Source organism: Mustela nivalis, assembly GCF_964662115.1.
Source record: "Mustela nivalis genome assembly, chromosome: 1".
Lineage (NCBI taxonomy): Eukaryota > Metazoa > Chordata > Mammalia > Carnivora > Mustelidae > Mustela > Mustela nivalis.
The window spans coordinates 165941617-165957873 of NC_139020.1; the positions used below are offsets into that span (position 1 = coordinate 165941617).

Here is a 16257-nt window from a genome sequence, read left to right on the forward strand (position 1 = left end):
TGAAATACGAGCTTGGCAAAGAGTTCCATATTGCGTTAAGAGGACAAATAGATTTATATTGGGGCGGTAAGTGCTTGCACTGAGCCCAAGTGCGAATGACTGGTTTCTAGCCTGACCGTGGAAATTTGCTGCTGCGTTGGAAGGTACATCTGCTAAGGGAGCTGCAACCTTTTCCTTTTTCTTTGGCTGATCTTGTGTCTCTGTTACAGTCAGTGGGCACACAAGCAACATTTTTTTTTTTTTTTTACTAATTGACAGGTAACAGAGTCTTATAAAGGAATAATAATTATACTGTGAAGAAGAATCACACTTGTTTGTATAATTTTTTACTGTTTGCAAAAATCTTTCATGTGTGTGTGTATTTCTTAATTTGATTTTACCACAATTCAGAGGTGAGTATCATTAATCCCAGTTCATGGATGACGTTAATACCTTGAGGCAGAGCTGGAAGTGACCCAGAACTTACTTTCTAAAGTCCATGTTTGGGTCTGAAATAACCTGACGAGACCACAGCATGTATGTACACCAGCATGACCTTCATTCAGGCTTGTGGCCCATTATTAAGCCATTAGGCAACTATAATGACTTTTATTTTTTTTTTTCTGAGGCTTTTCCTGGAAGTTTTCTGGACTTAGCATTTGAGAAGGTACTCGATTTCCTTTCTTTACCTTTTGCTGCGCTCATCTATTCTCAGAGGCATGGAGGGTCACCTTCCAAGAGTTTCTCTTGGAAGTTCACTGACTGACCCCAAGAATTGATAGCAGTGATTATAAGGACTTTGCCTGATGTGCACTGTAAAAATGAAACTCCTTCAAATAGTCAGGCCCCACTCACTGACCTCCTTACACATTTAATCTCTGCCCCTGTTATGGAATGGACAAAGATTGCTTTAGAAGACTTTTGCAGAGTTTTACAGAGGTTAAAAAGAAAATGCACACACACACGCATACATGCCTGAAATCAGACCCTTGTGTTCAGACCTTTCTTGTTTCTCCTTCGCTCCTTTACAAAAATCAATTGGCAAGAATTTGCAAAGTTGCCAGGATGAGGTAATGGGCAATAACTCACGTGGCTTTCAGAAACATAAATCACTCAGCCTGATGTAGTGCCTTTCCATTCCCGTGGCAAGGCTTCATGAGCAGTTGCTGTTATGTGCATAAAATATTTGGGCTTCACTGTGGCCTTGGATATTCTTCCATGTGGCATTCTCATCAGAAGGTCAGGGAAATCCATCCTGTATCCCATTACTGTCAGGTGCACGCACACATGGCCGGAGGCACCTTCTCAGTGAAGATTAGCAGCTCTTGCCTGGGCTGGCCATTTCAGCATGAGTTAATGGGGTCAAGGTGGGGACAGTGGTGGCAGAGGGGAGGCTGCCATGCTCTGGGTTTGAATCCAGCAGGGCTGGCATTGGTCAAAGTGACATATTCTGAGAAGGTTTTCCGGAGTCAAAAACTGGAGGTTTATAGATGTTTTTTGTTTAGCAAACACAGCATTAGTATAAAAGGGTAAATTTGAATATATTTGATCAGATCTGTGCTCTCTGTACTGTTTTACACTGGGTCCCTAATCACATTTTTTGTCACCTCCCTGACAACCTCTGGGGATATTTAAGATTGTCCCCGCTAGAGGAGATGTCACCCTGCTAGACCACTCCCCCCTCACAATGGCCTTCCCAGGGCCAACAGATATTATTTTAAAAAACATACTGTTTCTCCCAATATTAGAGGTGTAATGCCTATTTTGTAGAAGATTTGAAGAATACAGAAGCAGCACTGGGGCTCCTGGGTGGCTCAGTCAGTGAAGCATCTGAATCTTGATTTCAGCTTAAGTCATGATCTCAGGGTTGTGAGATGGAGCCCCATGTTGGGCTATGTGCTGAGTGCAGATCCTGTTTAAGAGTCTCTCTCTCTCCATCTCCCTCTGCCCCTCTCCATTCTCTCCCTCCCTCCCTTCCTCTCCTTAAAAAAAAAAAAAAAGCCACCAGAAAGAATATAGAAGAAGCACAGTGATTAGCGTAGGAGTTGGCAACCTATAGCACACTATAGGGCCAGAAAAAACCCATCACCTGCTATTGTACATAAAGTTTTATTGAAACACAGCCATGTGCTTTCATTTCCTAGTGTCTGTGATTCCTCTTTTGCCACAAGGGCAGAGCTGAGTAGTTGCAACGGAAATTAAATGACCTGCAAAGCCTAAAGTATTTACCATCCAGCCTCTTACAAAAAAGTTTGCCAAGCCATGGCTTAGTTCCTAGGTGCTCAGTAAATATCTACTGAAGAAATGAAAAGATCTGTGATCCCACCACCCAGAGAGAACCACAGTTAACGTTTTGGTATATAATATTTAGTCTTTGTGTATAAATAGCTATAATTACATTTTGGGAGGACTAAACTATACATCCTATTTTTGTAACCCACTTTTGTTATTTAACATATTTTAGGCGCATTTTTTCAAGGTCGTTATTGTTATGCAACATGGTTTCTAAACTGCATGAGAGTTGCGTGGACGTGCCAGGAAACTTAAACGATACCTTATTGCTGGGTTTTATTGTGTCCAGGTTTTCACTTTTACAAACAATGTGATAAATACCTTTGCACATACATTTTTTTGCACATGCCTCTGATCCCACAAGGGGAATGATTCCATCTCATTTTGCTAATTATTTTTTCACCTAAGTATGGCTTATCCTCCCAGCACACTGGGAATTGAGAGTAAGGATCCAACTGTATACTTCTTTTCATTGTGCCTCCTCCTGCCCTCTAACATACACGTAGTAGGCAACCAGTAAATGCTTCTGAGTGTGTACGACACAGTGTCTTCCTCTCCCTCCGTGCTTGTACAGATCCTGCGATCCAGCTCTCTCCTTCATAAGGTCCCTCCTTCTGACTTGCTATATCATTCACTGCTTAGACCATATCCTGCCTTTCTTTAGAGCTTTCAAAGTGGTGTGATGTATGTTGTATCAGTTTCCTATGGCTGCTGTAACAAGTGACTTAATCTAACACTCATTAATTCTCTCACCGTTCTAGAAGCCACAATTCTGAAGTCAGAATTCTGTTTCACTGGGCAAAAATTAAGATGTTGGTAGAACCCCAAGTACTCCTTCTAGAGACTCGAAGGGAGAGCCGTGCTTTGCCTCTTCCTGCTTCTGGTGGCTGCTGGCATTCCCTGGCCCATAGCGACATCATTCCAGTCTCTGTGGTCACGTTGCCTTTCCCTCTTCTGTCTGTGCCAATCTCCTACATTCTCTCCCCAAAAGGACACTTGTGATTGTAGTTAGGGCCCACCTAGATAATCCAGGATCATCTCTTCATCTCGAGATCCTTAATTTAATCACCTCTGCACAGTCTTCTTTGGCCTTCTAAGGTAACATTCAATTTCTAGGGATTAGGAGCCAAATATCTTTTGGGGATCATCGTTCAGCTTACCACATATGTCACTTCATTTGACTGGTTAATTGATGTAAAAATATTTGTGAGGAACCAACGTGATGGGCAGGCACTCACACTGTGCTAGCTGCCTTGCATCACAACAGGAGAGAAGGGATTTGTGTAGGAAGAACTGTAATCAGGAGAGCTGAGCACTGGCCAGGCAGCTGGGAGACCCAGGTTCTGGTAGCACATTGGGTGAGGCTCTCAGTTCTTTGACTCCTCTGTGAATTAAGGGATTGGACTAACCGCCATTTTTCTGAAGTGAGAACAGAACACCACTGTTGTTATATATGTGGGATGATTTTGGGTGTCCACTGGGACAATACTAAATAGCAACGACTCACAGAAATAAACCTTTCTTTTTTTTCTTTTTTTTTTTTTCATTCTTATCTTTTTTTTTTTTTTTTTGGCCATTATAAAAGTTTATTTAACAAAAAAGCTCAATATGAAAATGCACACGATCTGATTTTTATATTGTAGTAAAACAGGTACTATGGAGAGGGGACATGTGGAAGCAGTTGATTCTTCTGATGAACAAACACATCCATTGTTTATACTCGTTCTAAGGCTTCTAACATGATGATACTATTTCCTCATATTACCACCATTCCAATATTGTTCTGTTGCCCACTAGTTGCCATTTCCACACATTCATCTATCACAAGATTCATAAATGGATCGAACCCCCGCAATATTCCTTGAACATGTCTGCCACCATTTAATTTCAATGATAATTTCTTGTCCATAAATTTTTTCAGCTCGGGAGGGTGAGCTTTGCTCATGGTGTCTACTCGGCAAGCTCAAAGATGCCTCCCATTCTTATCTTTTTAATTCTCCTTCAACCCTTCTGATTACTTTAAGGAGAGAAGTCTCCATGAGTTGCTAACATGCCTTCCACACTTCTTTGAATACTTGCCGAACTCCTTTTATCAAAAGAAAGCAGGTTTCAGGTAACAGAGACTAGGTAGAATTTAATAACATTATTTTGTGTCCATTGTATTTATTTTTACAAATACCTCCCATTAATGATGAGTGACTCAGGTTTTTCTATTGATGGCCGTACTGTAAAGTATCCCAGGTAAAAAGTGAAGTGATTTAAAGAAATATGTTGAGTCAATACAAGGTGGATGGTTTCTAGAGAGAACACATTGTAAAGATGGCTCTCAATGTTTGGGAAACACTTGGATGTTTCCAGGCTGGCCCCCAGCTCTTTGACTTCTATTTTAGTTCTATAAGCAGGGTAGGATTGAAAACAAAAAGAAGCATCCTCAGTCCGAGGACGCAGCTGGAGATTCAGCATTAATGAATCCTGATTTCTTCTCATTTAAATGCATCTGATCCTTCAGGGACCATTGAGCAGCAAAGCCGCGAATATTAATCTCGTGTTGAAATTGATCACGGCCCACTTTAACTCCGAGCTTCTGGTAGGAGGAGGCGTGGCCTTGTTCTGACCATTCTTTGCATTTTGCTGAACATCTGGAAGGCGGGGAGGCAACTTCTGTTTGACTTCTTCATGAGAAGAAGTTAGTTAGGCTATTAGTTAGACATGGCACAGATGCTGTGGGGAAGCCTCTCTCCCACCTACTCTCCTGTCTGGTTTCTGAGGAAGAAACTGGTTTGGTAACCCAGGTGAAGGTGGTCAGGAGGCTTCAGAGCTGGGTTTCTGCCTTTGGACCACAGTGGGAAGTGGAATCTCCTATTTCCCATTTTTTCAGTCATTGATATCCCTCATGCCAGTTCGCTGGTGTGTTTGGAACCATATTGTTTCCTCTTACTTACAGGAAGATTTTGCTGATTGACAACATTATCATCACCATTATTAAATAACTATTAGTTTTTCAAAACATTAGCCCATGTACTATGCTTCCTTTTGGGGGGAGGGTGTGGTGGTAAGAGGAAGAGGGGGAAACACCAGTCATTTCTCCCAGTTTTTGTGTTCTCTCACCCCTCCAAGAATGCTGGAAGCAGATGTAATTTGCTTCAAGGAGGCCTCAGGAGTTGGATGCATTTTGATTATCTGGGCTAAGCCTGGCTTACGCTTCTCTGAGGAATAGTAGATGGCTGAAGACAGTATAAGAATTTGGCTGACTTGGTATACAGTAGGTATGGCAAGCGCTCAGGAGGCATCCTTAGCAAGTGGTATAGATTTGGAGCCAAAAGACTCCTTAATGTCTAGGTGAAATTGGGCATGTCACTGTACTTCTCTGTGCCTTAGTAACCTCCTCTGCAAAATCAGGGAATAGTAGTAGTTCCTCCCAAGGCTGTAGCACAATATTAGCTGCTTTGCCTGAATAAGGAGACACTTCATGGGAAGCACTTAGCACAATAATTATCTACTGTTATTCCCTCCATTTTACAGATGGTAAAGTCAAGGCCCAGAGAGGTTACTGACTTGCTGAAGGTCACACAGCTAGCAAGCTTCAAGGCCAGTCTCTGAACTTAGCAAGTCTGATCCCAGATCCAGCTCTGGGCAATGTACTACCCAGCTCCCACCTGATTTAGGGCTGAAGTGGTGAAAAGATATGAGAAACAGTTTTATTATTGGGATGATTTGCTGTGATTGATGGGGAGCAGAGCTAGAATGGGGCAGCACCTGGAGGGCCACGTCTGCCCAGCTTTGAATCCTGTGATTCAGGAAGGTCCTTTCCCTTCTCTTGGGTGTCAGTTTCCTCACTTATGGTGTGATACCCAGCCCCTCCCTGAGCCTTCGGTGGTCAGAAGCCATGATGGATGGGAATGGGCGTGGTCAAAGTTAATACAGGACCGACTGAAGTCTCTGGTGAGTTTCCCTGGCCCAAAGAGGGAGACAGTACAAAGTGCCAAGAACTGGTTTGTGTCTGCAGAGAGGGCAGACTGAGGAGCTTGCTCCCTGTCACCCACCCAGTCAGCTCTACCCACAGCGCAGGCAGGGAAGGGCGACTCGCTTATCTATCTGGGCCTCCATCGTGGTTGCTAGGAAACAGCGCCTGGTGGCTGGGACTGGCGGAGCAGCTGGTGCTCTCCAGCATGGTGTGGTGCCCTTGCTTGGGAGGGGGGTGCTTTTGGAGAGGACTGGAAGGAGGAGGGAACCCAGCGCTGAGTGACCCCAGGGATAGTGGCCAGTGATGACACAGCCTTCTTGGTGGAATTGTGTTTGGTGGGGGGTGTGAGATGGGCTGGGGGAACACCTAGCCTGGTGCCCAGTGTGCCCCATGCTCTGTCTGCACAGCTACAGCAGCAGTGGTGGCCCGTTCCTGCCACGTACTGCTTATCTGCCATGCTCCAGGCCTCCCATCAGGTGCGTTATATGGACACCATCTCTCTTTTGACAAACCCGAGAGGAAGGTATTGTTAGTCCCCATTTTATAGATGAGGAAACAGATTCAGGGAACTGAAGCGGCATCTACAAAGTGGAGAAAACCGGGTTTGTGTCCAGGCTGGCTGTCCCCAGAGGCCGGGAGCCTCTGCCCTTTCCCTGTCCCCAAAGCCTGTGAGCCTCTGTGGAGGCTATTGGCCCAGGGTCTCCTTGGTGCCTGGCACATGGCACACATTTCTAGTCTGATCCTTGCAGCACCCCTGCAGGGTGAGCATAGTTGGGAGAACAGCTCAGAGAAAATGACTTGCCTGCCTAAGACCTCCCAGTGCATGTCTGGCAGAGGCAGTATTCCAACTTGTGACAGCGGCTGGAGTCCAGGCTCTGCCGGTCTCTCTACTCCCTCTGCCACACCACCTCCCTCCCCTAAAGCTGGAGTTGGATGGCAGTAGACTCTTTCAGGATGCTGGCTGTTGGGCTGGCCACAGAAAGCAATACTAATAAATGATGATCATAGCTAATGAGAGCTTTTATTAAGCTTCTCATCCAGTGCTCTAAACCCATTAGAAGTTTCTGCAGTGCTGGGAAATGTTTTGCTCTGTCCAGTACAGTAGCCACTAGCCACATGTTCTTTTGAGCACTTGAAATGTGGCTAGTGCAACTGAGAAGTGAATTTTTTATTTTAATCAAATTTAAATAGCCGCATATGGCTACTGGCCACTGAGTTAGGGCAGTGCTAAAATAGAGCACTGGTTGGAGAGCTTTCTTGAATGATCACTTATTCTTACAACAAACATGTGAGATAGATTATCACCATCCCCATTTTACAGAGGAACCTGAGCTGCAGGGAAATAAAACAAACATGCTCATGTTTATTCAGCTTCATGTGTGGCAGGGTCAGGATTTGAATCCCCCTCAGGTAAACCCAGGGCCTGTTACATTGTGCTACCAAGTCCGTGTTTCCCTCCTTGAGGTCAAGGTCAGGATGCACTGGGCTGGATACAGTGACAGCCAGGGCCAGTGAGAATGGCACGAGGCTGACAGATGGAGTGTGGGATGGAGACAGGAGGTGGAGCGGGACATGATCCCCGAAAGGGAAGCATTGGATCCCCAGGGAGAGCACCTTGACCTGGAGTCTGGGTAATCTTGGCTCCCGTCTGCTCTTTACTCTGGATTTGGGCCCTGACTCTGCCAATGTCTGGGTGAGCCTAGGGCAAATCACTCCCACTCCCTGAGTCTCATTTGCTTCATCTCTGAAATAGGAATGATAGTAGCAGCAGCCTCATAGGACGCAGTGATAATGAGGCAGGATTGTGTGTGCATAGATGCGATGAGGCACTGTCAGCAGTGACACACCATACAGCTCAGCCTCCTCGTTAGCTCTGGAAACGCTACCAGGGGGTACACCAGCTGCCTCTGTGGAGCAGAGGGGACACATGCTCACTCGATCTTGATTTTCAGGTTGAATGTGCTGTGAAAGTGGTGTCTCACCATCCCAGGAGGTGTCAGAAAAGTTACCAAGTTCTCAGGACAGGGTCCAGGTTTTGGAATTGGGTGGGGCCTGGTAAGCTGCATTTAAAGTTGCTCTTAAGGTCACATTCTGACCCCTCTTTCTAACCCATCTGCAGCCTAGGGGCAGAGGCCTCTGGGGACAACTCATTGGCATTCCTAAGTGGTCAGACTTGTTAACAAGAGCTGCAGCCTTTGTATCAAGTTTCTGGCTTTGTCTACCTTTCTTTTCTCTCTCTCTTTCTCTCTGTCTTTTCCCCTCTCTTTTATTATGGAAAGTTTCAAACATTACCAGAGTAGAGAGAATAGTATAACAAGCCTCTTCCTCATATCCATCACCACAACTAAACTTCAACAATCAACTCAAGGCCAATCTTGGGTTACCTAGAAGCCTGCTACTCCCCAGTCCCCCTGACCTGAGGTTATTTTGAAGCAAATCCCAACATGCCTGTTTTTAAATAGTCCCTATGGCCCCTCGTAGATTCTGGGAGCTATCAGTTGGTACAGTTGCAGAGGGGGGCAGTTTAGCAATCTCAAAATAGCCATGCAAAAGAGTCATGTGAAGTAGTCATGCGAATGCCCTTCGCTCCTGCTCTTCCACGTGACGGGTCCGTCACACAAATGATCTACCTGCACGAGTGCGAAACGAAGCCTGCATAGGGTTCTTCATTCCAGTATCGTTGGTGATAGTGAAGGTTTACAAACAACCGGTCCGGTGAAGGGGACTGGCTAAAAATTTATAAAGTTTACAGTGGAATTATATAGTACTATGGAAAGGAATGAGGAAGTTCTTTACAAAGTGATATGGACTGATCTTAACAATGTATTCTTATTTTTTTTTTTTTTTAAGATTTTAAAATTCATTTATGAGAGAGAGAGAGTGAGCTTGAGTAGGAGGAGGGGCAAAGGGAGAGGGAGAAGACTCTGTGGCCCACGGTTGGTGGGGGCGACCCCAGGATCTTGGGGTCATGACCTGAGCTGAAGACAGATGCTTAACCAACTGAGCCACCCAGGCGTTCCTTCCCAATGTATTCTTAAAAGACAAAAGTAAGGTGCAGAATGCTGTGAATGATGTGTTGTTATGTTTGTAAAAATGGGGGAAATAATGTATTTGAAATACACCATTATTTCTAGAAGGATGCACATGAACCTAGTAAGTTGGTTACTTTATTAGAGAGGGACTAAGTGGCTGGTGGACAGGGATAAGAGAGAGATTTTTCTCTTTATATCCTATCTATCTTTCGAATTTTGTACTAATATTTTAAATTCCTGTATTTCTTATCAAAAAATAGAACTTCTTTTTTTTCCCAATAAACCTAAAACGGTTCTTAAACATGTCTATTAGTTAACAAAAAAGTATTTCTCCAAATGAGTTGAAACTTGCACAAAACTTGCATAAATATTCATAATTCCCCCAATTGGAAACCATCAAGGTGTTTTTCAGGAGGTGAATGGGTAAATAAACCAGGACTATTATTCCATATAATGGGGTATTATTCAGTGATAAAAAGAAATTAGCTATCAAGCCATGAAAAGACATGGAGGAAATTTAAATGCTTATTGCTAAATAAAAGAAACCAGCTTAAAGAGCATATATAATGTATGGTTCCAACTATATGACTTTCTGGAAAAGGCAAAATTAGAGAGATAGTAAAAAGCGAGTAGTTTTCAGGGGTCACAGAGAGGCGGGAAGAAGGGATGAATAGGTGGAACTTGGGGGATTTTTAGGGCAGCAAAGATACGCTGTACGATACCATAATGACAGCCACGTGACGTTCGTGACGTTATGCATTTGTCCAAACTCATGTGATGTAACAGGCCAAGAGTGAGCGCTAACCTAAACTCTGGACTCTAGTAAATAGTAACATATTAGTTTTGTTCATCAGTTGTAACACCCATCAGTGCAAGATGTTGATAATAGGAGAAACTGTGTTTGGGAGTGAGAGGGAGTATGTGGAAACTCTTTGTACTTTCTGGTTAATTTTTCTGTAAACCTAAAGCTTCTCTAAAAAATGATCTATTAATTTTTTAAAAATAGAATTTCTAATTACCTGGAACCTGAAGAAGACCGCTGCCTCTGCTTGTGAGGTTGTAGTTGTGAGTGGGGTGGGGAGCATGGGGATACTTGTTTAGCCCTAAGGCTGGTCGACCTGAGTGTCGCCATGGGCAGTGGCATCGGCATAGCCACTGTGGTCTTTGGTGAGACTATTGCAGAAGAAGCAGAAGCTTTATGGGGAATGGATAGGCAGGCTGTAGATTCTTGGGCTTTGGAAGTCAGAGGAATTTGTCTTTGAGCCTGTAAGCAATAGGGAGCCATGGAGAATTTTATCAGGAGCTAGTGCCACAGGGAGCTGAGCTTCAGGAGTCCAGGTGTCAGAATTAGTTCTGCCCCTTCTTTGGGCCTCATGCTTTTTATCTGTAAAACCAGAAGGGTACAGTAGGTGATTGGAGAGGTCATCTTCAGCTTCAAGGTTCTGACAGCAAAGAGCTTTTCCTGACTTTCCAAACCCCTTTTCCTCCCTGCCCCACCCGCTTTAATTTTTCTGCTGCTCTGCGCTATGCTGTGGCTGGAACCGCCCCCTGGGGGGAATGTCTGCTGAATGGAGTCTGAGCCTTGGGAGCAATTCTGTTTTATTTTATTTTTGTCGCTCCTTTGAAATCTTCAAGGAGAAAACCCAAATCTGTGCCAGCTCCAAGGAGGAGCAACTTGGAAGGGAGTTAGAAATAACGAGAAGGGTAATCAAATCCTTTCAGGGTTCCAGAGCACGGGTGAGCTGCAGTTGGAGATCTAGCCAGGACCGTTTCCTGCTAGAAGGATTTGATTTGACTCTGAGCTGCCCAAGCTCCTAGAAGGTTCTATGCACGAGACAGCCTGGAGGCTCCAGCTGGTAGTATGAATTGGGGGAGATTCTCCGCTCCTTCCAGATCATCTCTTGTCATCATAGTGTGATTTATGAGCTTTTCCTCTAAAATATGAGAACACTGGCTCCTGATTATGCCCTGTAATGCCGGAAAGCAGTGGCTGCAGCATTTCTGATTAACAATTCTCTTTAGACCACCATCTTGTTACAAGAAGGATACAAGAGGTTGAATACAGATGGATTAAAGTCTTTTAAAAAAATAATATGCTTTCAGTCTAGTTAGGTGTCTGGAGGATCTTTGCTGCCATCTGAGGGATCTGGGCTTGATTCCTAGATTAATTGCAACACACCAGCTGTTATGAACAGAGAGGCTGCTTACCTCTGAGCCTCTACCTCCTCATATATGGGGTGAGAGTAGGGGAACGCTAGTAGCTCCTGCCTTATGGGGTACAGATAATGTGAAATAATTTTGTGAAGAAGTCAGCACTGTGCCTGCAACAAATGATGGACTCCATAAATGCTAGTGATGATTACTATTTTGAGGCCCAAATAGTAGATGGTCTGAAAGTTATTTGAAAAATATTTGGAAAGCATTTTTATAACTATGTGTTGATATGGTAGGGCTTGCCTTTTGGGGAGTGATGGCATCTCGAACCAATTCAACACATAAGCCATGTCATAGGCATACCTGTGCAGCTTGTTATAGTTCAGAGAACAAAATGTAAACTTGGGCAGGTTCCTGATTACAGTTTACACAGAGCTGTGCTTTCTTCCTCTATAAAAATGGATAATAATGTCATGGTGTGTGTGTGTGTGTGTGTGTGTGTTTACGATGTGGTATGTGGTGTATGGTATGTGTGTGCATGTGTGTAGTATGCTGTGTGTGTGGTGTGGTGTGTATGTGTTGTGTGTGTGTGAGGTGTGTGTGTGTGTGTGTATGGTTGTGTTGAGTGAGACTCCCATAATCACAACTCTTAATATCCTTGGGTAAAAGCACTTGGTAAAAATAAATAGTAATTTGTACAGATAGCGATTCCTGATGATCTAGTATGTGCAGGGAAAATCTACCTTCAGAGCTTAAATTTCATTTGAGGAGCTAAGGTGGATATGATTCACGTTCGTGAAAGAATTAAAGCAATGGCAGGAGGCAGACAGAGACAAATTAGAAGTACCATGGGAGTTCAGAGTAGGGCTGGGAGGACCAAGCAGTCCAGGACTCCCTGGGAGGAACAGTATTAGGCTCTAAAGAAGGTTTTAAACTTTTCTGCTTGCCTACTCTTTAAGTGAACTCAGGGGGAAAAAACTCTCTTGCCTCATACATTTTAACTTGACATCTGAAATGTTTCATTATAAGGTTAAATAGTTATGAAGGATATTATTTCTACCATATTGTAAATATTGACCTTGTAGAATAAAATTACACTCTTAACTGTATCAAATGGAAATGAAATAACAGGGCAATTTTTTATTTTGCCTTTTTATTGCAGGATCACTTATATAGAGTAGAATGCACAGATCTCCAGTATGCAACTCAGTTAAAAAAAAAAAAAAGATTTTATTTGTCAGAGAGAGAGAGCAAGCAGGGGAAGGGGCAGGCAGAGGGGGAAGCAGTCTCTGCTGAGCAGGGAGTCCAAAGCCAGACTTGATTCCAGGACCCTGGGGTTGTAACTTGAGCTGAAGGCTGATACTTAACCAACTGAGCCACCCAGGCATCCCACAACTCAATTCTTTTTTGTCAGTGTACCTGCCACCCAAACTGAGGTGGGGTCTATCTCCAGCATTCCAGAAGGCACCCTTGTACCCTCTGCCAGTCAATTCCTCCCCAACAGTGACCATTTCTCTGACCTCTATCACCATAAACTACTTTTGCATGATCTCATTCATTCTGCCTTCTTTTGAGCAGTGTAAGTTCTGTGAGATTCAAGCATGTTGCTGACAGGTGGCAGTCGTTCATCATTTGTCTTTGTTGTATAGTATTCCATTGAGTCCCATTTTGAGATTTAAAAAAATCTTGTCTACTCTTAATGGACATTTTGGGTTGTTTCTAATATTTGGTTGTAAAACTACTCTAAGTGTTCTATATATTTTTTGGTGGACATAAATACTGGATGTGTTTGGGGTAGGTAGCCATGAGTGGGATTGCCAGATCACAGGATAAATACTGTAACACATTGGTATCCACCAGCATCTGTCAAAAATTATCCAAATGAGTCATAAATTTTATTTTGTGCCTTTCTTTACTTTCTTGAACTCATCATTCCATTCTAGTTCTTTCACAGAATTTTATCCCAATATATTTCTAGACTTGAAACTCTTCTATTCATTATCATACTTCTTTTTTTAAAAAGATTTTATTTATTTATTTGAGATACAGTGAGCAAGAGACAGAGCATGAGTTGAAGAAGGAGCAGAGGAAGAGGGAGAAGCAGACTCCCTGCTGAGCAGGGAGCTGGATGTGGGACTCGATCCCAGGACTCCAGAATCATGACCTGAACAGAAGGTAGACACTTAACAAACTGAGTCACCCAGGCGCCCCAATCTATCCTACTTCTTTTGATCTAAAACATGTATATAAACTGAAATAGACATTGGAAATTTTTCCTTTGCCCATAGAACTCTAAGTATCTTTCTTTTGGATTAATTTATCATTACAGTGATCAGATTCGCAGTTCATCAAAATAATATTGGTTATTTCATGCATTGACAAATAATTACTAAACATAAAAGTAAGATAGTGTGGGAAATGCTCCTCATAATGAGATGGAAGGGGGTGGTTGATGGCAGTATTTCTCATACTTTAAGACACATAGGACCATCTGGGGATCTTGCTAAAATGCAAATTCCGATTCAGAAATTCTGGAGATGGGGTCCGAGATTCTGCTTTTCTAATAAGCCCACTGCGGAGGCTGATGCTGCTAGTTCACAGGCCACACTGAGTAGCAAGGGTTCGTGATCCCAAAGGAAGATGATTCCCTTGTACTTTTTGTGTACCCCTGGGAAGCCTCTGTGTACCCCAGGGTAGGGCTATCCCCTGTGAAGACCACTTCTCTGAAGGATGCTAAGACGGAGTAGCCATTTTCAGACAGGATGCCCATTTATGCAGTTAGGACTGGATATTTCAAGGACTGGTTTGAATGGTTTTAAGAGTCCACTGGGGGTGAATCCCAACAAGTAAAGTTTGTGGCTGGGCGGTGGATGGCCTTGAATTCCATGCCAAGGAGTTGGGCTTAATACTTAGGCAGAAGGGGGCTGTGGGGCATTATGAGCAGGGAGCTGGTATGAGCAGCTTTGGGGAGACTGATGTGTTGAGCAGCTTGTGGAATGGCTGGGAAGGAGTTAAAGCCGATGCCTGGCAGCAGTGACAACGCTATGGGTTTGAAGATGAGGTTGGCTGTAGTTATTGGGATTTGCCTGTGATTTTTATCTCCACCTCCCCAGCTTTTGAACTTTTGCCCTGGTTGTACAGACCTGGTTTGCTGTCAGTATTTCCTGAAGTGTGGGTGACATTCCTCTGGGGGGTACTTGAGATGTTTATGCACGGAGCTCAAGGTGATTTAACGCGGAACACAGATGTGGCCTTAAGTAACACCGAAACCCAAGAGCCCCCAGCATCCCCTTCTCAGCCTCTCTCAGCCCTGATGGCATCTGGAGAAAGTCTTTAGCACCTCGCAGGCTCCCATTTTCCTTTTGTTGGTAGAGAGCAGGCAGCTTGGGCTCAGGGCCTCTGGTAAGCAATAGTCTCTAGATAGAATTTTACAAACTTTTTGTTTTTGTTGAATTCCTTTTTTGTGTCGCAGGATGGCACGTGGTCCTAGTTTTCCCCTCACTGTGGTGACACAAAGCCGTTCATTTCAAATGCGTTCATTTCAGTAGGAAAAGTGAGCCAATTGACTCGATCATATGGAAGAAATAATAATGCTGGCGGCATGTGGATACAGCAGAAGCCATGGTGGTGACACGCCATGATTCAACTTGGGGAAACATTGGGTTAGACCGTGTGACGGAAGCCAACGCGTGCCATAGCTCTGTGCCAATGCCGGAGAGGCTTGGGTGGGGGGCGGGGAGGGGTCGTGGCGGTGGGGAGGGGGGCTGCAGGAATCGCAGTGCCTCCGTCAGGGACCCTGGGTCAGCCGGGTCAGCGGGTGAGTCCCACCGCCGTGCAGACCACAGCCTAACGCCTGCCGCCCCTTGCCTCTGCCCGCAGAGATCCGCACGCAGCTGGTGGAGCAGTTCAAATGCCTGGAGCAGCAATCAGAGTCCCGGCTGCAGCTGCTTCAGGACCTCCAGGAGTTCTTCCGCCGGAAAGCTGAGATTGAGCTCGAGTACTCCCGCAGCCTGGAGAAGCTGGCCGAGAGGTTCTCCTCCAAGATCCGCAGTTCCCGGGAGCACCAGTTCAAGTGAGGAGGGGGCGGGGGCGGGGCCCTGCGTCTAGGGGAGGCAGCAAAGCACAAAGGAGGCAAAGACGCCCTGGAGGCAGATGGTGTGCTTTTAAGGCCTTGGGGATGCCAGTTACGGACCCTTCTGTGCGTGACTTCCTCCGTGGAGAGTGAGGATAGAGGTTGTTCTCATGCATAAGGATGCTGCAGGGAGTGAGTGAGGAACTCGGAAAAGTGCTTGTCACAGACAATACGTGCTCAGTAAATTGTCCTTGCTGTAGCTATTTTCCTACCGAGCACCAGGCACTGAGCTAGTCTTCATCTGGGCCAGAGTGACCTCCCCCCTCCTTTCAGGACCCTCGGACCCTTTTATCTGGGGACCAGCCAGCCCACTTCCCAACTCCCTCACACAGGGATCTCAGAATCTCTTCTCCATGGACTGATGCTCAAGGCATCCCTTCTGCTTACTACCCTGGAGGGTCGGTACCCCCGGCTCTTTCTCTGCTTCATTTATTTACAATACACAAACTCCCCGAGCCCTGATTTCTCTTGCTCCATACTCTGGGTTTGTGACTGCAGATCCCCTCAGGCACTGACAGGGCAGCCTCTGAGTCTGCCAGCAACACAAAACCTCTTTGCCTTGAACCCACTGGGGCCAGCCTCTTCCAGCGCAGGTAGGAGGTAGCAACCTCACCGGGAAGGCGTTCACGGGGCAGGGTGCCTCTGTGGAGCGCTCTCTCTCTCTCTGCCATGCTCCCTGGACCTTCTCCTCCATCTCTCCAGCC

The 16257-nt window shown here is 44.9% G+C and overlaps 1 protein-coding gene and 1 pseudogene across 10 annotated transcripts in view; one reads left to right on the forward strand and one right to left on the reverse strand.

Moving 5' to 3' along the window:
* The window catches only part of SRGAP3 (SLIT-ROBO Rho GTPase activating protein 3), a 252348-nt gene that overhangs the window by 105873 nt on the left and 130218 nt on the right, over nucleotides 1-16257 (forward strand). For all 9 annotated transcript variants that reach the window (XR_014298751.1, XR_014298752.1, XM_082683050.1 and 6 more), the window contains exon 2: nucleotides 15301-15493. Coding sequence is in view for 7 of the 9 variants with exons in the window: in XM_082683050.1 (XP_082539176.1) it covers nucleotides 15301-15493 (193 nt within the window). In the remaining 2 variants the exon portion in view is untranslated. The remainder of the gene's footprint in view (nucleotides 1-15300; nucleotides 15494-16257) is intronic.
* LOC309871704 (small nuclear ribonucleoprotein G pseudogene) lies at nucleotides 3790-4247 on the reverse strand (annotated as a pseudogene). Its single transcript has one exon. The product of its transcript is annotated as a small nuclear ribonucleoprotein G pseudogene (transcript).